This window comes from Carlito syrichta, unplaced genomic scaffold, assembly GCF_000164805.1.
Source record: "Carlito syrichta isolate Samal-C Ts95f unplaced genomic scaffold, Tarsius_syrichta-2.0.1 Scaffold288977, whole genome shotgun sequence".
Taxonomy (NCBI): Eukaryota; Metazoa; Chordata; class Mammalia; order Primates; family Tarsiidae; genus Carlito; species Carlito syrichta.
In genome coordinates this window covers 421,300-447,571 of record NW_007233073.1, presented here as the reverse complement: position 1 = coordinate 447,571, position 26,272 = coordinate 421,300, and the positions used below count along the sequence as shown (strand labels likewise).

Below are 26,272 nucleotides of genomic sequence, written 5' to 3'. Positions count from 1 at the left end.
ATGTTTATGTCTTTAATTCATTTTGAGATGACTTTTGTATATAGTGTAAGATAAGGATGCGATTGTGTTTACTTTATTTTTGTATGAGGAGATCCAGTTTTCTCAACACCATGTATTGACAAGATTCTTTTCCCCGTTGTGTATTCTTAGCAATTTTGTTGAAGATTAGTTGACTGTATATGTGTGGTTAATTTCTGGGTTATCTCTTATGTTCTGTTTGTCTATGTGTTTGTTTTAATGCTAGTACCATGTTGTCTTGATTGCTATAGCTTTGTAAAATGATTTTAAATCTGAAAGGATGCTACTAACTTTTTCTTTTTGTACAAGATTCTTTTAACTATTTTGGGTCTTTTATAGTTTCCTATAAATTTCTATGATTGTTTTTACTATTTTGGTGAAAAATGCCATTGGAATTTTAATTTTAAATCTGTATATTAAGCCGGGCTCTGTGGCTCAGCCTGTAATCCCACGCCTTTGGGAGACTGAGGTGAGTGGATTACCTGCTGGGCAGGCGAGACCTCATCTCTACAATAAATCAAAAAATTAGCCAGGCGTGGTAGCGCATGCCTGTAGTTCCAGCTACTTGGAAGGCTGAGGCGGAAGGATCACCGGAGCCCAGCAGGTGGAGGCTGCGGTGGCCGGGAGCGGCCACTGCACTCCAGTCTGGGTAACAGTGAGACCCCAACTCAAAAAATAAATAAATAAATAAATAAATAAATAAATAAAATAAATCTGTAGATTGTTTTGGGTTGTGTGGATATGAACATGAGATATATTTTCATTTATTTGTGTATTATATTTTCCAAATTATTTTGTCAACACGTTACAGCTTTCAGCACACAATGTTTCACCTTCTTAGTTAACTTAATTCCTAAGTACTTTATTATTTTTTATACTATTGCAAGTAGAATTATATTCTTAATGTTTTTAGATAGTTCATTTTTAGTGTATTGAAATACAAATGATTTTTGTGTGTTGATTTTGTATTCTGTAATTTAACTTATCTCATTTTCTATTACGAACAGTTTTTAGTGACGGTTGTAGGGTTTTCTACGTGTAAGATTATATGATCTGCAAACTGAAACCATTTTGCTCCTTTCTTTCCAACTCACTTGACTTTTTTCTTTCTTTTTCCTGAGTAATTGCTCTAGCTAAGACTTCCACTGTGTTGGAAAGAATTGGAGAAAGTAGGTATCTTTGTCTTGTTCTGGATCTTAGAGTAAATGCTTTTAGCATTTGACTTTTGAGTGTGATTTTAGCTTTGGGGTGGTATAAGGATTTCCCTTTCTCTACATCCTCACCAACACTTGTTAAAGGCTTTAAGGCCTTTATTGGGTTGAGGAGAATTCTTCTATTCCTAATTTGAAGTTTTTATCACAAGAGGTTGTTGAATTTTGTCAAATACTTTTGCTATGTTTATTGAAATGATCATAGAATTTTTATCCTTCATTCTGCTAATGTGACATATGACATTTATTGATTTACATATGTTGATCCATCCTTGTATTTCAGAGATACAGTTCGCTTTACCATAGTGTCTGATCCTTTTAAGTGTTGTTGAATTCCATTTGCTGGTATTTTGCTGAGGATTTTTGCTATTATATTCATCAGAGAGATTGGTCTATAATTTTCTCTTCTTATAGTTCCTTTTTCTGACTTGGTATCTGGTTAGTCTTGAAAAATGAGTTTGGAAGTGTTCTCGCCTTTTCAATTTTTAGAAATTGATGAGGATTGATACGATTTATTATTTAAATATTTGGTGGAATTTAGCAGTGAAGCCATCAAGTCCTGAACTTTTCTTTGACTGGAGATTTTTGGTTACTGATTAAATCTCCTTATTCAGAGTTGTTTTGTTCATTTTTTTTTTTTCTTTTTTTTTTTTTTAGTTGGAGGCTCACTCCTGCCCAGGCTGAAGTGCAATGGCATGCTCACAGCTACCTCAACCTTGACTTGCTGGGCTTAGGTGATCCTTCCACCTCAGCCTTCCAAGTATCTGGAACTACAGGTGCATGTCACCTTGCCCGGCTTGTTCATATTTTCTATTTCTTCTTGATAGCTTGTATGTTTCTAGAAATGTATCCAGTTTCTTCAGTGTTATTCAATTTCTTGGTGTATAACTATTCATGATCCTTTTCGTTTCTATAGTATCATTTGTAATGTCTCTTCTTTCACTTCTGATTTTATTTATTTTAGTTTTCTTTTGTTCTTAGTCTATAAAAAAAATCTATGTTTTCCAAACTCTAATTATCAGTCTCATTGATGGTTATTGTTTTTTTCTTCTCTTTGTTTTAGTTACTTCCTCTCTGATATTTAGTATTTTCTTCCTTCTATTGACTTTAAGCTTGGTTTGTTCTTTTTCAAGTCTTGAGGAGTAAAGCTAGGTTGTTTATTTGAGATGTTTCTTAGTTTTTAATGTATTTTTGGTCACTATAAACTTGATTATTAGACTTGCTTTAGCTGTATCCCAGAGTTTTGATATGCTGTGCTTCTATTTATGTTTACCTCACATTTTAAAATTTCTGTTTCAATTTTTTCTTGGACTTATTAGTTGTTCAGGAGTATGTTATTTTCATTGACACATATTTGTGATTTTCCAATTTTTTTCCCATCATTGATTTTTAGTTTTATACCATTGCAGTTAGAAAAGTTGCTTGATATGAATTAAAACTTCATAAATTTGTTAATACCTGTTTTGTGGCCTAGTATGTGATCTAACCTGGAGAATGTTCTGTGTGCACTTGGGAAGAATGTGTATTCTGTTGCTGTTGGCTGGAATGTTCTGTGTGTTTGTTATGTCCATTTGGGCTAAAGTATAGTTTAGATTCAGTGTTTCCTTATTGATATTCTGTCTGGTTAATCTTGATCTAGCCATTGTTGGAAGAGAGATGTTGGAATCCCCTACTATTATTGTATTACTATCGCTTTTCCCCTGCAGATTTATTAATATTTGCTATATATGTATTTATGTTTTCTGATGTTGGGTCTATATTTTATATTTACAATTGTTATATACCTGAACTGACTCCTCTACCATAATATAATGGCCTTTTTTGTCTCTTTTAAAATTTGTTTACTTAAAGTATATTTTGTCTGATATAAGTCTAGTTTCTCCTTTTCTTTTTTGGTTTCCGTTTGCATGGAATATGTTTTTCATCTATATTCACTTTCAGTCTGTGGGTATCCTCAAAATTAAAGTGAGTTTCTTGTAGGCAGCATGTTCTTGAGTCTTGTTTTCATTATTAATTAAGGCTTTCTATGTCTTTTGATTGTAGAATGTAATCCACTTACTTTTAAAGTAATTATTGATAGGTAAGGACTTACTATTGTAATTTAAAAAATTATTTTCTGTTTTTTTGTAGATCTTTTATTTCTTTCCTCCTCTCCTGTTTGTTTTCTTTGTCATTTTATTCATTTATTTTTGGTATACTTTGATTCCTTTCTCTTTATCTTTTGTATATTTACTATAGGTTTTTGTTATGTGTTTACTGTAATATTTACATATAACAACTTATATAGCAATGTATTTTAAACTGACAAAAACCTAACTTTCAATCAAAACAAAAGTATACAAAAACTCTCCACTTTTTCTCCTCCCAACACTTAGTCTTTGGATGTCGTAATTTGCATATTTTATATTTTTAAAATTTAACATTTGTATTTAATTCAAAATATACATACTGTAAATCACAACTCTAAAGGTTAAAAGACAAAGATATTAAAAATAACTATAGCATCAATAATTTTTTAGTGGACACACAGCATAAAAATCAATTGTTATTTGTAATCGATTCCGTTAGGATGCTAGAGAAAAGAATTTTCAGGCAAAATTAATTACATTTCCAGAGAAAGTCGGAAAACCTAACCATGTGATAATATTGTATGGTTCTTTGTATCAGTGTATGATATATGTCTATTGCCTGAGGATACAATGGTGAAGAATAAGGACAAAGTGGAAGAGATTTCCCTTTACCTTGAATCAAATTTACAGAGTACATTATTATGTAAGAAGTGTTCCTAGACATTCATATTAAAAACTAAATATCCCAAAGTAAGTATTTGCTTTGCATTATTATTTTCTTTGTTCACCAGAAAAGCAAGTATATTTTCTTCAGATGAACATATATGACAGGAATTTTCTTTCTTGTGCCAAGGATTATTGGTGAGATAGTTGGCTAATTTGGGAGAATAAAGCATTGACCGCATCATGAAATATTGCCTGCAGATTGAATAAGAAAGCGTATGCTTTTCATCCTATTTAAAAATTTCAGATTACGGCATGCATATTAGAATTGTTAGTTCTTAAAATTATTAATTATATGTAGCAAATCCTCACTTGTACCCCACAACTCTAAAATAAAAAGAAAGTAATTATTAGAATATCAGCATCATATGAACATCAATCTTTAAGGTATTAGCATTTTATATTTGACAGGAAAATTGTTATTAAATCAGTGGCACATCTTGCAGCTGATGGTGCCTCAAAGTTGGTAAAATGTGGTCATTATTTATAGGATACTTATCATAACCCCTCACACAGTGAATGGGTTGTTTCATTATTGTTGAACTGAGTTGATGAAACTTTTGGCATTCCCTTCTTATTAGCCTCAATGTCTTTCCAGTTTTATTTGTAAATGTTGATCAGGTCTCCCTTTTTTACTGCAAAAAATAATGTTTGTTTTAGCGTGATTCAAAAGGCAAGGGGAACAGTGTAAGTACTATTGTTTTCACTTTTAAGTTATCACCTGCAGCTTTTCATCTTATAATACTAAGCTGTTTGACATATCCGTTATATTTGTTGCAGAATAATAAATTACAAGAATGCCCTGTTTTAAAATTCACCGTTTGTATTTTTCTAAAGGAGATATAGACTCAGAAGAAACAAAATTACTGGAAAGATTTGCAGCTTAACATAAGAGTTCAAGGCAAAAGTCACGAAATTTGAGACTTGGTGATTACCATCTTAAATATTTTCATTTTAGCATTTTTGGTATAGTCCTGTGAAGTAACTTGGCATATACATAGGAAAAAAATGGTCAAAGCCTATGGTGCATACAAGTTGACAATTTTAATGTGTTCTTAGAAAATATAATTGGAAAAATGACTCCCTTAACCTATTTTAAAGTGAAAACTTTTAATTCTGTTTTTCCTTAATTGAGGGAAATCCTACATCCTAAAAATGGAGAGCGATGTTAAAATGGTCAGATTGCAGATTGGAAGTTGTCCAGCTGCTACTTCAGTCTATTTGTAGTAACTTTCAAATATAGTAGAATGTCTGTAAGCATGGAAAACATTATTGAATCCATATTATGAAGAGCTGATTTGCTATTAGAGACAGAAAAGAAAACCCAGGCATAATACGTGCCAAACGTTTATATCTTAGTTATAATCATATCCAAATAATAGGTTTGTGTTTGTAAAACCTTTTCTCTTAAAAAGTAGACTGAACACAGACACTTCAATATGATCATGCTAAATGTAGTTACTTCAGCTTGTGGGTATAACTCTAAGTTATTGTATTAAGTGCAATAGGAAAAATGTATGCTGTTCCCCTGTAGCTATATAGATATTTCAAAATTTTCAATTTTCTGAATATTGATTATGTTTAAGCCTCAAGTACACTTCTATATTTTTAAATTTAATATATCTCTTAACACCAAAAGTCACAGGAAGAATATTAGCATTGTTACCTAGAGATAGGTATAAATAACAATTATGCATATTTGTCAAGCAATTGACACAGTTATAATATGTTTAAAGTTGGTAGCAATTTATCAAGGACTAGGGCTCTTAAAATATTAGTTTTATTTGCTTGATTATCAATGTGAGAACAGCGTAAGGAGGGAAGTCTAGTATAAAACAAGTTGGAAAATCTATTTTATCGGAAATATTATATTAGTGTAGCCTAACGTTTATCATATTTACTACAATGTGTTTGAAGAACAAGATCACTGAGCCTGTCTGGAGCCTGAGACATCTACTTAGGAAATTTTCCCTATGACAGATGTGCTGGTGGTTTGGTTTCTCTGTGGTTTAGGGATTTAGAAGAAGATTAGATCAAACCTGCCTAATCTCTACTTCTTTGTGAGTGCAGACTTCAGTCATTTACATTTCATCTTTGCAAGTTTTGTTTCAGCTGCAAAGTTTTTAGTGTTTGTTGTTTAAAGGGACTATAATCTACCATTGCTACTAACTTTAGCCTTATGCTAAGCTATTATAGGCCAAAAAAACACAAGCTTTGCAATGGACTGAATGAATTCAATAAACTTTGCAGCGGATTGAGTCATAAGCTTTCCAATAGACTGAATGTGTTCTCCCAAATTCATATATTGAAACCCTAATCATTAATGTGATGATATTTGAGGGGGGGGTCTTTGGGAAGTAATTAGGGTTAAATTAGGCAATGAGATGGGATTCTCATGATAGAATATATATATTTAAATAGCTTATCTATACACTGCATGAGGTCATTTTTTAGCATCACCTGAGTCAGGAGTATGATACTGTAGAACAACTGCTATAAGTAGGCTGGGCTCGGTGGCTTGGCCTGTAATGTCAGCACTTTGGGAGGCTGAGGCGAGTAGATTGCCTGAGTCTGTGGGTTCAAGACCAGCCTGACAACTTGGAAAGACCTTGTCTCTACAATAAATAAAAAATTAGCCAGGTGTGGTAGTGCATGCACAACTACTAAGAAGGCTGAGGTGGAAGGATCGCCGGAACCCAGCAGGTGGATGTTGGCATGGCTGTGAGTGTGCCACTGCACTCCAGCCTGGGTGACGGAGTGAGACTCTGACTCTAACTCAAAAAAAAAAAAAGAAAGAAAAGAAAAGGAAAGAAAGAACCGCTGTAAGTCAATGCAAAGTCAAAAACGTTGGCTTTATGTCACTTAGAAAGTATAAACAACAGATGAGAGTCAGAGAATATCTTGGAAATCATACAGTTCTTGCTATGCCCCGATCCCTAAATGATATCTTAGCCTAACTATGTTTCTGTAAATGTAATACTACATATGCCTAGAAATGTCAAATATAATACAACATGCATTTACTTAAATGTCAAGCTGAGTTTAAAAAAGAAAAATGTCCAGGTGAGAGACACAAAGCAGATATGGAGAAATAGAACAGAAAGCAAAAAGCAAATTCTAGAGTTAGGGAGTCAGAACATGTAGGATGGACAAGAAGGAGGAAAATGGAAGAAGAGAACCAGAGGAGGGTCAGTTGCAAAAGTCCCACAGTTAGTCTGGTAGTTAACTTCTCAACAGCGAGAACAGAAGTCAGGAGATAGGTGGATATAATTTTCAAAGTACTGAGAAATAATAGTTGTTAGTCTAGGTAAAGCAAAACTTTTTCAGGAATAAGAGTGACAAAGGCATTGAAAGGATAACAGAAACAAAAAAATAATAGTAATAATTTCACTGCAACAGACTGCAGTTCAGGCAAGCAAACTGTGTAAATGTAAACCTCAGAAAGAGAGGAAATGAGCCCAAAAAGGGCTGTGATGAAAAAAGAAATAGCAAAGAAAATGGCAAACATATGGGTAAATTGAAATATACCAAGGGTTGGTGAATATGTAATACAACCAGAATATTTAGATAGTGCTTAAAAGTATAGAAATGGAGAGTATAGAATTGCTTTGGAAAACACTTTGGGGTTATGTACTAAAGTTGTATTTGTGCATACTCTATGACCAAGTAGTTCCACTACTGGAAACACCAGAAGAAACGTACAAAAGAAGCAAAACTGCAACAGATTAAACCCCACAATAGTTAATGATGAAATGGTTAACTAACATGGGTAATATATTCATGTAGTGAAATTTTAGGCAGCAACCAAAATGATCTCCAAAATGCACATGAACATAAATAAATTATTGTACAATCATGAGGAAAAAATGCAGAGATTATACAGAAAAGTTTCAATTCATTTAAAGTACAAAAACTAATTATCATTTTATTTATTTAAAAAGGACTTTCATGATGCTCACTACATTCAGTTATTAGTCTAAGAACTTGTAAATTTTAGTTCATTTAATGACATAATGATCTAATGAAATAGAAACTATAGGAGGCTGTTTGGTACCCCTGCAAATGAAGAAAGTGGTGAAAGCAAGTAACAAAAAGGAGATGGAAATCACAAAATTCAGTATACTTGAGATTCAAAATTCAGTAACCTTGAGTGAATAATTAAACTATACATTGGAGGCTTCAAAATTATCAGGGAATTATAACTTCGTATGTGGGATGGTAGTTTTTTATCCATATTTTGTTATTCTTTAAACCAGGTAAATTTTTGTCCTTTCTTATAGGTGTATAATACATTTCATAATAAAATGTAAAATACAAAGTGGGGAAAGTTTGTGTTGCTCAATAGATTGATAGATCAAAAACTGTCCATTGGTATGAAATTTTTATAGATAATTATAGATACTATATAATAAAATTCAAAGAAGTAAAGACCTAAATGTGAAAAGTAAAACTCAAAATTTTACAGAAAATATAGAAACATATATTGATATTAGAACAGGGAAGACGTTTTTTCAGGGAAACATTAAAGCACAAATCATAAAGGAAGTGATTGATAAATTAGATGGTATTAAAACTAAGTTGTTTTCTTTTGAAATGCATCATACAAAACAAAAGACATATCACAAGCGAGGAGAACATATTTATCATGCAGGTAATGACAGAGAATCAGAATGAAGAATATAGGATATAAACCTGTAAATTAATGATAAAAAATAAATCTAGAAAGAAAGAGCTGAGAATATGAACAGTCTGTTAAAAACTAGAATAAAATACCAGTGGCCCTTGAAAACTACATTTTAAAAATATATCATAATATAAAAATTATACAACTTTTACAGTTTCAATAATGTATAAAATTTTAATAATTAGAGAAAGACAAATTGCAAGATCAAATAATTATTTTAGACTCATTATAATGGCAAACATTTTAAATTTGAAAATGTCAAATGCTGCCCGGAATATGACTTTCAAGTCACACATCTCTGAGTGGAGATAACAATTTAAGTTGATTCATTATCTGTGCAATTTCACTTCGAGGTACCTTGTCTTGGAAACTTTCTGGCATATGTATACAAAGAGAAATATAAAAAGATGCCCTTTGTGGCACATTTTATAGTAAAAAAAGAGTGCAGTGGTGTTTGCAACTAATTGATCACAACCCGTTACAGATTTCTTTGTTCTTTATGTACTCCTACTGCTTTACTTGACTAACCTGAAAAGGAAAGAAAAGAAGAAGAAAACGTGCATAAATAATATTAGAGTCTTGCCTGGAAATAGATATATCACCTCCAGACTATTTATACAGTGAATATTTGACTTTGGATAGTCTTTTAATTAAATACTCTGAAACACTTAAAGTGAGTGGATTAATTCTTCATGTATCAACAGAGGCAAATGTCAAAAATATGTTGGAAAATATTGCAAGTTCAAAACAAGTATGATGCATACTATTTATATAAAATATTTTAAGACACAAAATCATAGTGTTCTATTTTAAATAGAAAAATATTTTTGAGATAAGGATACAAAAACATGCACGGAGAAGATTGAATATCGTCAAGATGTCAGTGCTTCCTCACTTGAACTATACATAATTAGTGCAATAATCACAATGCCAGCCAGTTATTTTGTAGATAAACTGATTCTAAAGTATACACAGGAAGCCAAAAGACTCAGAAGCGTCACATCAGTATTGGAGGGGAAGAACAAAGCTGGAAGACTATCCTACTTTAAGATTTACTGTAAAGCTGCAATATTTGAGAGAGTGTATTATCAGTGAAAGAACACACAAGGAGATCAATGAAAATGAATAAAAAAGACCAGAAATAGATTCACATAAATATGATCAATTGATCTTGACAAAGGAACAAAGACTATCGTATCTTTTCAACAACTGGTACTAGAACAACTGGACCTCCACACGCCAGGAAAATATAATCTGGACACAAATCCTATACCCTTCACAAAGTAACTCAAAACAGATTATAATCCTAAATGTAAAATGCAAAACTATAAGTCTTCCGGAAGATAAAGGAGAAAAATTTAGATGACCATGGGTTTGGTGGTAATGTTTTAGAAACAACATCAAAAGTACAATCCATGAAATACATAACTGGAAAGATGGATTCATTAAAATCAAAACACTTGTGCACTGTGAAAGACATTAGTAAGGTAACAAGAAAGCAAGTCACAGAATTGGAGAGGATATTTGCAAAAGACTATCATTTCTAACAGAATAGAGAATTGCTATAAGAAATATTCAAGGAACTTAACAATAAGCACAAACCAGTATCTTTGTGAGAAATTTAGAAAAGAGGCAAAGAGTTCCTGCAACCCAAACAAGCATGACTCTAACCACATCAAAGTCCAGTGGGAAAATTCATGGTGCTCTTTCACCAGCTCCCCTCTCCCAAGCACCGTATCTGAATGAGAGAAAACTCCCAAGTTCACACTTCTCCCCAGGGAGGAATAAAGAAGAGTAGAACGTACATTCAACTTTCTACATCTTTGGTGGCTGTGCATCAGACTGGTTTCTGTCTTGCTCATCTAAGTGCTGACAGGAAAGGGGTATCAGATTTGGGGTTGCTAAGAACAAAAAGATACAAATGGTCAACAAGCACATGAAAAGATGTTCATCACCAATCATAATGGAAATGCACATCAAAACTGCAATTAGATATCAGTTCAAAACCGACAGAATGGCCGCTGTCAAAATATTGGAAAATAACAAGTGTTGATGTGGATGCAAAGAAACTGGAACTTTTGAGCACTGTTGGTAGGAATATAAAATGGTACAGCTACTACAGAAAACAGTATGGCTGTTCCACAAAAAAATTAAAAATAGAATTGCTCTATGATGTAGTATTCCCATTTTGGGGTGTGTCTGTATATATATATATATACACACATATATATGTATATGTGTGTGTGTGTATATATGTATTTTTATATATATATAAATTCAAAGCAGGATCTTGAGGTATTTGCACACCCATATTCATTGCAGCATTATTCACAATAGCCAACAGGTGGAAGAACCCGAATGAGTGGATAAAGATGTGGTATATACATACAGTGCAATCTTATGCATCCTTAAGAAAGAAGGAAATCCTACCACATGCTATAACATGGATACTGTGGACTGAATGTGTCCCCCCAAATTTGTGTGTTGCAATCCTACCTCCCAATATGATGGTATTTAGATGCAGGACCTTTGGGAGCTAATTAGGTCAAGAGGGTGGAGCGTTCATGAGTGTAATCAGTGCCTTTATAAAGGCCACTTAAAGCTTAAAACTTACATTTGCCTTATCTGAGTTTCTTTCTCAGGAAGCCAGCCCTGTAGTTTCAAGGAACTGAAACTTGCCTTACTTCTTGTTTAACAACTTCTCTTTCTTACCCCCCATTCTTGTTTACCATATCCTCTTCCTTATGTCTCCCTAGTTCCTGTTTTTTGCATTCCTGCCTCACTATATAAACCCCTGAATTCAGTGGGACAGGGAGATGGATTTGAGAATGAATCTCTCGTTTGCCTCAGTTGTTATCACCCAAAAATAAAGCCTTCTTCCCTGACAACACTCGTTGTCTCAGGAGTGACACAGGGAGCCAAAAGATCCAGAAGAGTCACATCAGTATTGGAGGGAAAGAACAAAGCTAGAGGACTATCCTACTTTAAGATTTACTATAAAGCTGCAATATTTGAGCTTTTTCTTTCTCTGCTTTCTGACATGTGAAAATACAAGGAGAAAATGGCCATCTGCAAACCTGGAAGTGGGCCCTCACCAGACATTGGATCTGATGACACCTTGATTTTGATTTTTCCTACCTTCAGTACTGGGAGCGATAAATGGCTCTTGTGCAAGCCACCTATCTATGATAATTTGTGATAGTGGCCTGGACTAACTAAGCCAATGAATAAACTTAAATGACTTGATGCTAAACTAAATTAATAGGTCATGAAATGACAAAACACTGTGTGACTCGATTTATATGAAGTATCTAAACTAGTCAAAAGGTTACCGAAATACCAGGGGTTTGTTTGGGGTCCTCTTGCTTGTGGCACAGAAAGTCAATCACTGCGACAACGAGTGCTGTCAGGGAAGAAAGCTTTATTTTGGGGGGATACCAACTGAGGCGAATGAGAGATTCATTCTGAAATTCATCTCCCTGTCCCACTGAATTCAGGGGTTTATATGGTGAAGCAGGAATGTAAAAAACAGGAATTAGGGAGGCAAAAGGAAGAGGATATGGTAAACAGGATTGGGGGGGTGGGTAAGAAAGAGAAGTTGGTAAACAAGAAGTAAGGCGAGTTTCAGTTCCTTGACACTACAGGCCTGAGGGTTGGCTTCTGAGAAAGAAACTCAGATAAGGCAAATGTAAGTTTCAAGCTTTAAGACCAGAAGAGTTGATTTCTAGGTTTCTTTAAAAACAAACAAAACAACAACAGCGAATTATAGCCATTAGTCCCCATCAGTTCTCTGGTCAAGTTGGGCCAGTTGCAAAAATAATAGAAACGAAAATGTGGAAATATCGTTGCCAAAAGCAGGAGGAGAGAGGGAGGGGAATATGTGTTTAATGGATAGAGAGTGTCAGTTTTTTTAAGATAAAACAATTCTAAAGATCTGTGGCATAACAATGTGAATAGACTTAACACTATTCACTACAGGAAAAATAATTAGAAAACATACCTGGAAAAATTGCAAATTGGTATAAATTGGTATTTTGTTATGGGTCCTCTCCTCCCCTTCTCTCTCTCCTTCCTTTCTTTCTCCTTTTTTATTCCTGTTCATTCTTTATTTGTTAGGATAAGAAGCTGAAGCAATTCTATAAGAATTCCTTTAGTCTTAGTGGTGAATCATGTGTCTGTTGTATTATTTTCTTAATTTCTCTGAAGGTTTAAAATGAATCATAATTAAAGACAATTTTTAAAAAGAGAATATGTAACAAATCCTGAATCAGTTGAATCGAATTATCCTTTGTCTCAAGAGGGTACTTTTCCAAACTTGCAGTTAGTGGCACTCAATTCACTAGGTTTATCTCCTGCTCTAAAAACAACAAAATCAGAAATGATTCAATCCTATGTAGTTGTTACTAGAAGTATATTATGGAGCAAGCATTTTAATACTTGCTTTGGTAGCACAATCTATGAAGAACATTATATATGTGTTTGCATTTAGTTGTCTATTGAAGTTTCTATGTTTTAAGGCAAGACAATTAATTGTAAATCTCTATTCTCATAAATATGCATAATATACAGCAAGGCAAAAATATGAAGCCATTTGTGATGCACTGTTGTAGTGGCCGAAAGTTCAATCCGAGCGACCACCAAGAGCCAATTCCGATGAAAGTTCAAGAGGGTCTTTATTTACAAGCTCAAGCCTGGGCCTCTGTCGACAACCGACACAGCGGAGTATATTCAGAGGCTCTGGTTTCCTTAAGCAGATGCCTTCTATGCTTTTACACAAAGGGAGGAGGAGTTTGGGGGGGCTTTCCAGTTGTGTTACCATTTAATTGGGTAGTAACCTCTGGTGGTCAGCTTAATCGTGGAGGATTGGCTAGCCTGACTCGGGCTGACCTTGGTCCACTAGCTAGGGAAGTTGCAGAGACATCTGGAAACTTAGGTGATTACCCCCTGGCACCTGAGTGGATGTTGCTAAGGAGAAAGTGAGACAAGGGAAGGGGTTGAAGCTTGTAACCGGAGCTTTGCAGTTTTTTTCCCATAACTGAAACTTTAAACAGTTACAGGTTATGTTTTAAGACAGAAAACTAAAAATGGTTGTGCTGTTGTTCACAAGACAATTACATATTTATTGGGTTATAGCATGCTCCTAACCTAAATCTATGTTATACTCTATTACGGTCCTCTCACTGTCATCTAATGTTTTTATTATTATAACAATGTGCATTTACCCTGAACTTGAAACACAAATTTTCTCATTCTCTCTTGAAATTAACACATCTCAAAATGGCTGCCTACATTAGAGCATAGAACATATTTCTCAGTGCAAATGACAATCATCTCTGTGGGATTCAAATCTGCAGTCTTTGTCTTAAACTAAAACGTTATTATCTAAATATGGAATAAGCCAGCTTGGATCAGCATGTGGTAGAGTGAAGAACATGCCATTCTGCTTTAGTTAAAGGCAAGCACTCATTGAAACCTATGAAAAATATGTCATTTTCTGGATGATATTTTTGATATAGGGCACACAAATAAAAAGTTTTCATGCATTTTCTAATGTATTTTAATTACATAATGTATTTTCAGTAAAATTACATAAGTGAATTATGCTCTGAAATGTCACAACAAATTTAGTGATCAAACTAGAAGATAATTTTTTAAGAACTTGTATGTAAACATTTTGGAAAGATAATTTTCAAAGGAATTTGTTCTGTATATTACATTGGGACTTATACAATATCCATCAACCTGACCATTGAATGTTTTGCAATTCTCAACAAATTCCCTCAGAAGCAACTTATATGATCTCATTTGAACTTTATTTTAAAGTGATTTTTCATCAAGTTTAGTGAATCTTTTTTCTTTGATTCAAACTCTGTTTCTCAAGATCGTCAAAATTGTCAGCATTCAAAGTAATCAAATGATTCTCCTTTTAAAACTTTTTCAAATTCTGTGATACTGTTGGATGAATTGATTTCTGTGGTAGGTGATAACTTTAACCTCTAATTGGGTTATTATTTTTGTTGAGTGATTTAGATGTGTGCTAGGATCTGCTTTTTTGGACAGTTGTCATTGACTTTCTATTTTGGGATTTAAAATATTTCTTTTCCCTAGAAACTGATTCCTTTTATATATCTAATGTATCCGATCTCAGAGGATAGCATCACCATCTACTTACCAATGTGCTCCTCATTTTAAACTCACCAGAACACTTTTTTCTTGGTCTTAGTCTCTCTGTTAATGTAGGCTGAAATCTAGTAGCATAACATTCCTGGCCTTTCTTCATTCTTATTCATTCATTCCCAGGGGAAGGAAGAGCAACAGTGGATTGGTGAATTTGCAAGGAGAATCTAAACAGGCATATCTGGTCGCTTATTTCCACTTTTTAGAGATGACTAGAAACAGGAAGCAGATCTGATTGACTCCTCCTTGTTATAGTTTTACACAGGGAAGTCTGGAAGTTTCTCTGCACAAGTTATAATTTACAGAGTCTGTTTATTTATGGGTTTCACACTTTAGAAGACCACTTGTCTACAGATATATACAATTTTCTTCAGTATTAGCTTTGTCGATAAAAATTTAATATTTTGGTCAACAGTCTTCAATCTTAGCTCTTAATTGCTTTAGAACTTGAGCAAAAATATAAAGTACTTGCTGTTGGTCTTTTCCCAAATTCCCAGTAGCTCTCAAATCCCCATTGATCTAATATTGGGTGTTCAGATCTTTGCTCTCCACTCTAAGCCATCTCTGCTTTGGCTTATTAGTTGTCTGGATTAAAGAAAGAGGATTAAATGTCAGAGCCCACTTCAATCTATCCTTCACACTAATGTCAAAAAAATTACTTCTTGAAGTAGAGATTTTGTATCTTGGTATTTCTCCATAGCTTATTGTGTTTATTTCGTACTCCGAAGTTGGTCTCATCTGGCTCTTCGTGGCCTGATAACTGTCTACTCTTTCGTTTTCAATTCATGTTTAATGGCTCAATCAAATACATTCTAATCATATTACAAGATATTGTCATACTAAACTCTCACAGTATTTTTTTAAAAGCAGCATATTTCTATTTCTCCACACATTTTTTTTTTTCCTCATTTTCCATGAAGACTTTGCATTCTTCTTCAGCTAGCCAGATGAACTCATCATCCTTCAAAAGTTAGTTTAGGCATCAACTTGCCAAGAAGTCTTCCTTGACTTCCATCTGGTAAATACTTTTCCTCTGTGTTATTTTAATACACTGTGAAATTTTCCATTTGTTCATTTATTCATTATTCACTCTGCCATTCATTCACCCATCTTTCAATCTATTCAACCATTTATTCCTGCATTCACATGTACCTACCACATGCTATGATCTATGGTATAGTGTACCTCCCAAACATGGTGGTCTATGATTTTTGCTATAGATGCAGGAGTGAGAGGATGGATGCCATTCTTGTTTCCATGGGGTTATCATTTCTGCCATAAATTTATTCCACAGAACTGTAATGAGGGATCCATCTGACCACTTTGTTCACTAGTCAGTAAACTATTTATATGGCAGAGATGGCACATCTGGCTTTAGATTTATTACAGAGCACACACATGTTATCAATACATGTTTACTGAATAAGTTAATGTATAGATCAATCTACTTCTATAAATGTCTTCTAGCCTCAGTCATTTCAGAAATCAAAATCTTAGTTGACCAAAACTTCTAGATGAAGACTCCTGGTTTGGATCTGTCTTGCAACCTTGAATCTTAAATATGTGAAATAAAGATGAGGAAATATTAGATTCATTGTGGCAGTGAAAGAACAAAGTTTTTTCATGCACTGGAAGGCTTATTTAGACCTTGACTTTAGTTTCTAATGCCAGCATCTCTAACTCCCTTGGTTCCTGCTGATCCTCCACGCCTTGCCCTTGGGCCTCCCATTTATTTGATGAGCTCTGAACAGCTTTTCAATAATTTCCATCTGTACCTGCACCTGTTTTTATGATCAAAGATATTCAGAGTTATTTTTCATTGCTAAAACCAAGAACCCTAACTTATATGCTTACATAATGGAGCTTAGCAGGTTAACAAATACTATCAAATATTCTTTATAATATTAAATGTAAAGCATACTTAGCACAAACTTCATTGTGCAAAATCTTTAAAGAAAGAAAAAACCTACTAAATAATGCCTGTGTATTATTTCTTATCAAGGTAGTTTACCGGTAGAACTTCCAACTCCGCCAGAAACTTCAGTTCCTGTAACATTACCTCCACACAACTGCACAGATAATGAATTTGTCTGCAGGTCTGATGGTCACTGTGTTGAAAAAATTCAGAAATGTGACTTTAAGTATGACTGCCCTGACAAATCAGATGAATCATCCTGTGGTAGGTGAATTCTTAAATTTTTAAATTACATACAACTATGAAATTGTATAAGAAAATATTAGTCTACTCAGTAGCATAGCCTAGTGTTATAGTTAGAAATTTTCATAGTTAGATATATTTATTAATGTAAGAATTATTTGTACAGTAAATTGCAGTAGAAGAATCAACATGCATTTTTTTGTCGAGCCCAATAGCAAGTGTCTTTAGATTACTATTTTGGATTAAAAGTATGGTTTACTTGACTCTGGGTCTAGCATTTAGAACCATCCCCCGTTGGTCTCTAATCCTCACATTACCAAATAGGGCATGTTTAGGCAGAAAGCATCATAATAATCAATGTTTAGATTCATTCATTTAAATTTTGCCATTGCCAAAATTCACATATAACAAAAATACTATATGAAATATACAGAGTTCATGAGAAAACCAATTTTAGTACGGATGAAACCTTTAAACCCTATGTCCTGTTTTTTTATTTATTTGAACCTGCCCAATCAATGACTTTTTCTAAATGGGTAGAAGGCAAATTATTTAATTTAAAAGTGGACTTCTCTGCCAAAGATACAGTCTGAAGGAAGAAAAATTAATCTGTGTCTGAAGGGATGAAACATCAGATCAGAAGGAGTAAACACTGTAATATCTTTCTCTACTCTTTATGGAGTGGGTGTGAATTTACTATAGTAATTCTCAAATGTTTTGATGATGTTAAGGGTTTAGAACATACAGATAACACAGAGAAAATAGTGAAACTTTTATTTGGTTTATATCAGTCTTGTCCAGAAATTCTAGGACTTAAGAAATCCAATAAGGTTCATATTTATTCAGGAAAAAAATGCTTCCTAATGTACAAATACACCACAAATTATCTAATCTAGACTAAAAAAATCATAAAATTAAAGCTGACTCATTATTAATGAGATAAACTGATAATTAACTCAAGCTAGCCAGAAATTTATATCATGTATCACAGATGGAAAATAATTCAACAGAAGATGTTATGGTATTCAGGTTTTCTCATGGGTAGACACTAAAATCCCCTTATGATCATATATAAGTTGTAGTGTTTGTAAAAGTTTACATAAAACCCAATTAATTATACCTAATGAGCATCTTTAGGGAATATTGAATTGCTTCTAAGTTCAACTTTGTCATTTTAGTAATGTCATTTATAACTTGATGGGAAATTTTGATAAATTTTTTGTGTCTTGAAAGACTGTCTACTATTAAATTATTATTTTAAAAATAACAGAGGAGTTTTACATTTTGAATACATAATAAGTGAATTATCATTTCATTTATGGACAAACTATGATTTTACCTCCTTCTCTTTCTGTTAAATGAAATATTATAGCAAATCTGCTTGTAAACTACAGCTTTATATTTTCTAATTTAAAAAATTGTTATTAGAATATATAACATTAGATCTGCCCTCTTGACAAATTTTTAAGGGTATGACACATTACTGTTGAAAAAATATACAATGTTGTATAGCAGATTTCTAGAACCTATACATTTTGCTTGACTGACACCTTATGACCTCTAATTGTTTTCTAAACATCCACAATTTTTATCTTTTTTGCTGATAAGAAGAATAAGATTATAATGAATCCTAAATCTCTTCATAAGACTAATATAATTGTTTAATGTATATTAACATCAGAGATTAATGGTATACTCAAATGAAAAAACACTTTTTTTCAATTAAGTGTTTCCTTTTTAGATTTTATATTAACTCATATACCCAAGTTTCTAAATGGTGTTAGTGGCGTGTTGTCAGTTTTAATGTCATTTAAATGCTGGAATACACAGCAGGTTTCTATACTATACATAATAACTTGCTGAATTGAATCTTTTTTATTGAAACAGTAGAGGATTTAAGATAGACAGATGCATGAACATATTGAGAGAGAGAATTCAGAAAACATCTTTACATATAACCTATATATTTTAAAAATCACTAGATTTGTAATTTCCTGTGATATTAGAATACACTATACTATCACTATACGAATGTTTAAAATTTTCAAGGAAAGAGTTCCAATATAAAAGTTGTTGTAAATCTCATTGCTTTGAACTTTATTTTGAAATTTGCAAAACCCTTCAGAGACTGAGCTGAAGTTGGACTTTGTAATATTACTGTGGGAAATAGAAAACAGCCTATCAGAAATTAGTGGTCATGCAAGCAATGTAAGTGCCTTGGAAGAGACTGGCAATGCTTAAATTGCTTCTATAGAAGTTAATTATAATCTCACCCCCTCATGAAAACAGATAGTACATGCATTTGTTCTTATATTTTAGTTGCTCTGAATATTTGAAAAGAATAAACGTAGATTTCTTTGAGAATCGTCTAGTGATTATGCAAACTATTTGCCAAGTTACTTTTACAAATAATGCTTAGAAATTACATTATAATTAAAAACAAAAACAAGAGTAAAAAAGTACTGATGAAAATAGTATACATAGAAATTGCCATTTATTGTGATTAGCTCATGTTTTCTTTGTTTCATCCTATACAAGTTACGGAAATTTGCAGCTTTGAAACAGGAAACCTGTGTAAATGGTACCAGCCAATCCCCATAAACTTACTTCAAGATTCAAACACATTCAGGTGGGGACTTGGTAATGGAATGAGTATTCACCATGGGGAAGAAAACCACAGGCCTTCAGTGGATCATACAAAGTAAGTGACCACATATTATGAACATGTCTGTTAGGAAATAGTTATTAAATGGTTCCCAAATTCCTACCCTTCCACCTTATTCTAGACTAGTGCTATTGTAAAGATGAATGCTTAAATTAGAGTGAGAGAGCTGAGTGTTTTCTTTCATACAAAATTGAAAATAATATTCAATAAAAAGTAACGAATGCTTTTATGATGTCATAGAAACTATATAAAATCATGAGTAAGTAAACAAAATAATTTCTAATATCATCACTCCTTGAAAATCACTGTTACTATGTTGTTTTTCAAATGATCGATTCCCCCAAATCTCTTCTCTCCTTTTCTACCTCCTCCTCCACCTCCTTGTCCCTTTCCTTCTTCAGTTTCCTTTCTTTCCTCTCCCTTTCTCCATTCTCTCTTCCCCTTTTCCTTCCCTTCTTCCTTTCCTTGCTCCCTGCCTCCTGTTTATTCTGTGGTGTTTGTTATACACATATGAATCCATGTAAATATTCAGATTTTCTGCATAGATGCATTAACAGTTTCTGCTTTGCAGAATCATGTCATTACTCATCTAAAACATGATAAGCATTTTGTTGTAAGGATATTCAGCAATTTATTAATCTGTTCCCAATTAGTGAATTTCCCAGTTAATTTCATTTTATCCCAATATTATAAAGTTACTGCAAAAAAAAAAAATCTATATATATATAGTACCTACTGTGTGAGAAACACTGCTCTATGCACTGGAGATAAACAGTGAATGAAACAAATATCCTGGCTCTCATTAGGAAGACAGGAAGTAAGTCAATAAATAGAAAGTATTGCAGATGATGATATGTGCTATAAAGAACAGTGGAAACAAGGAAAGGGTGATGAGTGAGTTCTTTCTGAATGGAGCCCAAAGGAGACTGGAACTATTAACATGACCCTAGTTTTTAATCTATTTTTTTTTTTTTTCATTTGGGAGTTTTATATGCTTGAAATTGAAAACATTTTTTCCTTTATTTGTTTTTGACCTCACAAAAAAGAGTAATTTCAGAAAGTTTCTGTGGCTTATATAAATAAAACACATCTCATAAATAATCTACATTTCCATAAAGAAAAAAGAAGACTAGAATCTCACATAAAAGTAGTAAATATGTAAATAGAAATATGTCAATGTATTGTAAGGCGACAGTTCGTATCTCCTCCCATGCCCACTACCACCAGTAGACAGAAAACTCCCTAAGGAATCCCAGGAACAGTTGTTTCCAATTTGTTGCATTGTTTTCAGATGTCTGGTGTATAATAAGTCCCCAAAATTATTTGTTGAACAAATTAGTTGCTAATCAGCATCAATATGTACTTTATAATTACAGGCTACAAAACACACAAATAAATATATTTTAAATAAAAATTCTTAATAGTCAGATAATATTAACCATATGTTCTCTACATGACACTGCATCATGGGCAAGGGAATAGCCCCAAAGCTTACATCTCCTCTTGTCTTCCTCTTTTCTTATTCCTAGGATTCTTTTTCAGGCAAGGAAGGTTTGATTTTTTTTTTTTTTTTACTTTACTTTGGGTCATAAATAGTTCTTAAGCATCATATATCCTACTCCATAGCTTAGAGTAAAATCTGAGCTCAATTTACCAATTTTTATTTGTATACTTAAAGGGAAACTTTGCTAATTTAGAAAAGGCTTTTCTCTCTCAGGTATTTGGTTCTAGAAATTTAAAGTCAAGCTTTAAAGCATATTGTTTCTGAAGTTATTTTCAAGATTTGTTTTAAAAATAAAGTTTTATGTCAAGTCTTTATTTATCTTCACATTCTGTGATCCCTGCTCTCTCTTTGAAACAAAAATTGCTTCTGGCTCAGTAAGATAAGGACAATTTATAAACAAGTACAAGAGGATAAAATAAGTACAGTAACATATTTCAAAATATTCTCTCAATATATGTACTTAATGAAGCAATTAAAAGTATAAAAGAGTCATAGTGAGATAGGAATGTGCAGGAAGATTTTCATTGTGTGGTTGTGTCTTAGACAAGGTCTTAAAAAGCACAGTTTTATCATAAAATGAAATGATAACAGCTAATTAAGGTGATATTCCAAATAACATTTTACTTTTTTTTGTATCTGTACTTTAAGGGACTAGCAGCCTTGGTACATCTGAAGTGAATGTCACGATATAAAATTAGGCTTGCATATTTATTTTTTATTTGTTTGCAGGAGAGCAACATCATTCTAGGCAGCTGGTTCATTCAATCCTTTAGATGAATTAGAAAAAGCCACTACTTCTTGTAGGCCAGGCATACGTAGCACTGAGTGATTGAGCTTAGTGAGTGTATTCTCCCTTCATCCTGCTCAGCAGGTCCCAACTTAGGACCACTGGTGTAATTTTTTTTCTAGGATTATAACCAAGGTCTGTAGAAATAAATATTATTCTCAAACTATAGTGCAATGACATGATAAAGTAAAATTCATTCAATGTAAATATCATCAGTTACAATGTACATTCCTTTTGAGACTGAAGTTGGATGAAGTTTTCATTTCTTTTAAATTATCCAGTGAGAAGGAATATCTAGTAGTAAAGTATTTTTCTTGGTATTTTGAAAAAAAAAAAAATAACCATAATCTAGCATAGATTTTAAAAAAGAATGACTAGCAAGATGAACTTGTGTCCATTCCTTCTCTAGCAACTATTAGGGAAGCTGGCAAAAACATCAATACAGCTTAGCTGACAATTTTTAAAAAATTATTTGCTTATCATTAAATCAAGATATCTGGATCACCTAGAATCTGAGCTTTATAGTTCAAATTTAAATATGCTTTGGAGCCGGTCTCGGTGGCTCAGCCTGTAATCCATAGCTTTGGGAGGCTGAGGTGAGTGGATTGCCTGAGCCCGCGGGTTTGAGACCTGCTTGGGCAACTTGGCGAGACCTCATCTCTACAATAAATCAAAAAATTAGCGGGCGTTGTAGCGCGCGCCTGTAGTTCCAGCTACTTGCAAGGCTGAGCGGAAGGATCGCCGGAGCCCAGCAGGTCGAGGCTGTGGTGGCCAGGAGTGGCCACCGCACTCCAGTCTGGGCAACAGAGTGAAACTCCGACTTAAAAAAATATATATAATAAAATAAATAAATATGCTTTGGATACTGTAGATTTAGAAGTGTTGTGTAGTGATTCCTCTTCATTTGTAATTTTGTATGATCTCAGAATCCTGAACTATGACCTATACAATCAGTTTAATTGATTAAGTCTCTTAGCCCAGGCAGTGCTTCTATAGTATGTAAATTGACTCACACCTAAGCACCATAAATTTTATGATTATTTTTATCTCATAACAAAAGCCTTTACTTGACCCAATTTATTCATTTTTAATGCTGGAAGTGGAGGAGCAATTTTAAGTCCTTAGTCCTCAAATTCATTTTATTTGACTAAATGCCCATCTTTTGGTTAAGTATGATTTTATGTTAAGATTTTTTAGGAGTATGAAATTATCCCCTCAAGCAAAATTAAGTTATCCATACTCCATCACTCATTTGAAATGATGTCTAGTAGAATTCCTGTGCATACTGCAGGTCAGTCTATGCTCATGGAAGCCTTCGGGAAAATTTTGCAAAATGTGAATCCAGGACTACTGAAATTTATATATTACATTTATTTATGTATAACTAGATGCAGATTCTGAAATCCTGGAAATAAAGCTGATAATTTGTATTTATAGTATAATTCCTAGATGGTTCTAGAAATCTCATTCTTGGGGCCTCCATGGCAGGAAGTAGGGAAGGTTTTGCTGAAAGAGAGAGGTGGCTTTCTCACCTCCTAATTCCAATTTTGATCAGAGGAGGTTCCTTTTTTGTCTAAATATAGTGACAAATATTTTTTTAGAACAAAATGTTTCTGAAGAAACACAAAAGAATGCTCTCAGACTATTGCATTTAAAAAATAAAATCAGACTTATGTCTCATAAAGTAGCTACAAATGTGAAGTAGTTTGAGAGAAAACTCTTTACCCTGAGTTGATCTAAAAAACATGTAATTTCAAGACACCCATTTGCTTATATATTGTTTCCGATGTTTTGTATCAAACTATTTTGCGTACATGATCTCTCACTTCTCTAGTCTAATCAAAATGACCTTTGTCTTTCTGTTGGATCAAAAACAAAACACACATACCAATCTCATGATACTTTGACATGATGGAGATTTTAAAATATTTGGGGTTTTAGGACTTGCTTACAGGTTGTTGAGAAACTATTTATATGCACCATCTCATTCAGAACTGCTAAGAAGATGAGATCACTAATACTTCAGTGTTTGAGAAGTCCCCAGATTCTACTTTTATTATATAAACACTGATCATTGTCTTTCCATTGGAAATGAGTTCTAGTCCCCTGTTGTTCCTGTGCCTACATTCTTATGTATATTATACAATTGTACAGACTTGACATCATTATAAACTAAAATCCACATAAATAATGTAAAAGTAATTTTTAAAAATTACTGGATAAGTAATTTTTAAAAATTAACCACAGTGACTTGAAATACATGAAATTTAAGAGAAATCTCTGCTGAAGACAATACTTTTAAACCACACCTAAAATCACATATATATGTATACATAGAAAGAGTAGTTAGGTAGCATATTTGCTAAAATATGCCTTTAAAAAGATGATCATAATAAGGTATATGATATGAGGGCAGACCCCCAAAAATCCAGAATTTATTTATTGTATGTGTATTTATTATTACATGTTTAAACTTCAGTCACCCTCAAAGTACTCTCCATTTGATTTAATACACCTATTGAGATGCTTTTTCTACTGCTCAGTTTTTGAAGTTGTCAACTTTGATACCTTTCAATGTTTCTGCCAGTTTTTGTTTCACCTCTTCCACATTTTCAAAATGTTTCTTTGAGTACTTTTCTCTTTCAGAAAAACAAACAAACAAACAAAGGCACTTGGGGCAAGATTGGGTGAATAGAGAGGGTGGGGTACCAGGGTTACGCCATTTTTATCAAAAACTGATGAACACTTAGTACAGCATGACCAAGTGCACTTGTCAATCACTTATCATGAAATGGGCAAATGAGTTAAAGAATCTTCCCCCCACAAAAAAAAAATCACACAGCCTCTCATCCAAGTCCAGTGATCTTTCTTTTTTTTTTTTAATTTTAATTCTTATTATAAAGATGTGGGGTACATTTCAGGTTTAGGTATACAAACATTGATCATGTAGATATCCTTGTTGATGAGGTATTCCCCTCCGTTCCCTAGCAGTTTCCCTCAACTGCCAATCCCATCCTCTCCCCTGACAGTTTCCCAATACTGCCAATTGCTTTCTTATAGCATTAATTGTTCAAGGTCCGCTTATGAGTGAGAACATATGGAACTCAGTTCTTTGTTTCTGTGTTAAATCACTGAGTATGATCGACTCCAAATCCATCCAAGTTGGTGCAAATTCCATATGTTTGTCCTACTTTCTGGCTGCATAATATTCCATCATGTATATGTACCACATTTTTTTTAATCCAGTCCAACTTCTATGGGCAGCACGGTTGGTTCCATGTTTTTGCTATTGTGAATAGAGCTGCAACAAACATACGTGTGCAGGTATCTTTTTGGTAGAATGATTTGAGTTCCTCTAGGTATATTCCCAATAGGGAAATTGCTGGGTCGTATGGAAGGTCAATTTCTAGTTCTTTCAGGAATTGCCACACTGTCTTCCAAAGAGGCCGCACCAGTTTGCATTCCCACCAGATGTGTAGAAGCATTACTTTTTCTTCACATCCTCACCAGCATCTGTTGTTGCTTGTTTTATTAATGATGGCCATTCTTTCAGGGGTTAGGTGGTATCTCATTGTGGTTTTGATTTGCATTTCTCAGATGATGAGTGAGGCTGAGCACTTTTTCATGTGTCTGTTGGCTGCCCATATATCTTTTTTTGAGAACTGTCTATTCATGTCTTTTGCCCACTTTTTAAAAGGGCTGCTTGTTTTTTTCCTTTGAGCACATTTGTGTTCCTTGTAGATCCTAGATGTTAGACCTTTGTCGGATAAACACTTGGCGAATATATTTTCACATTCTGTGGGCTGTCTCTCTTTTGATGGTTTCTTTTGCTTTGCAGAAGCTCATTAGTTTGATGAGGTCCCAATTGTCTATTTTATTTTATTTATTTTTTTTTATTTTTTATTTTTTAGAACAATATTTATTTATTTATTTTAAAATGTTTTAATTTTAAAGATGTAAAGTACAATTCAGGATTAGGTATACAAGTGGTTTGTGTGCAAGTAAATTTTGGGCCACCCTTTGGTCCCCTCTTCACCTGGTTTGAGATCAGGTACCCTTATTGTTATTATGTGAACCCCCTGGGAGTTTCCAGCTACTGTGAATCCCTTTTAAATTGTATTGTGGTAAAGGTTCAGGATCTACTTATGAGTGAGAACATGGTACTCAGTGTTTTGCTTCTGTGATAGATCACTGAGTATGATAGAATTTAAATCCATCCAAGTTGCTGCAAAGTTCATAATTTTGTCCTTCTTTATGGCTGCATTATTATTCCATT

At 33.5% G+C, this 26,272-nt stretch overlaps 1 protein-coding gene across 1 annotated transcript in view; it reads left to right on the top strand.

Moving 5' to 3' along the window:
* The window catches only part of MALRD1 (MAM and LDL receptor class A domain containing 1), a gene marked incomplete at both ends in the record, with an annotated part of 488,577 nt that overhangs the window by 50,385 nt on the left and 411,920 nt on the right, over nt 1–26,272 (top strand). Inside the window, 2 exons of the mRNA XM_008054043.1 lie at nt 16,885–17,061; nt 19,579–19,741. Of these exons, the coding sequence (XP_008052234.1) occupies nt 16,885–17,061; nt 19,579–19,741 (340 nt within the window). The remainder of the gene's footprint in view (nt 1–16,884; nt 17,062–19,578; nt 19,742–26,272) is intronic.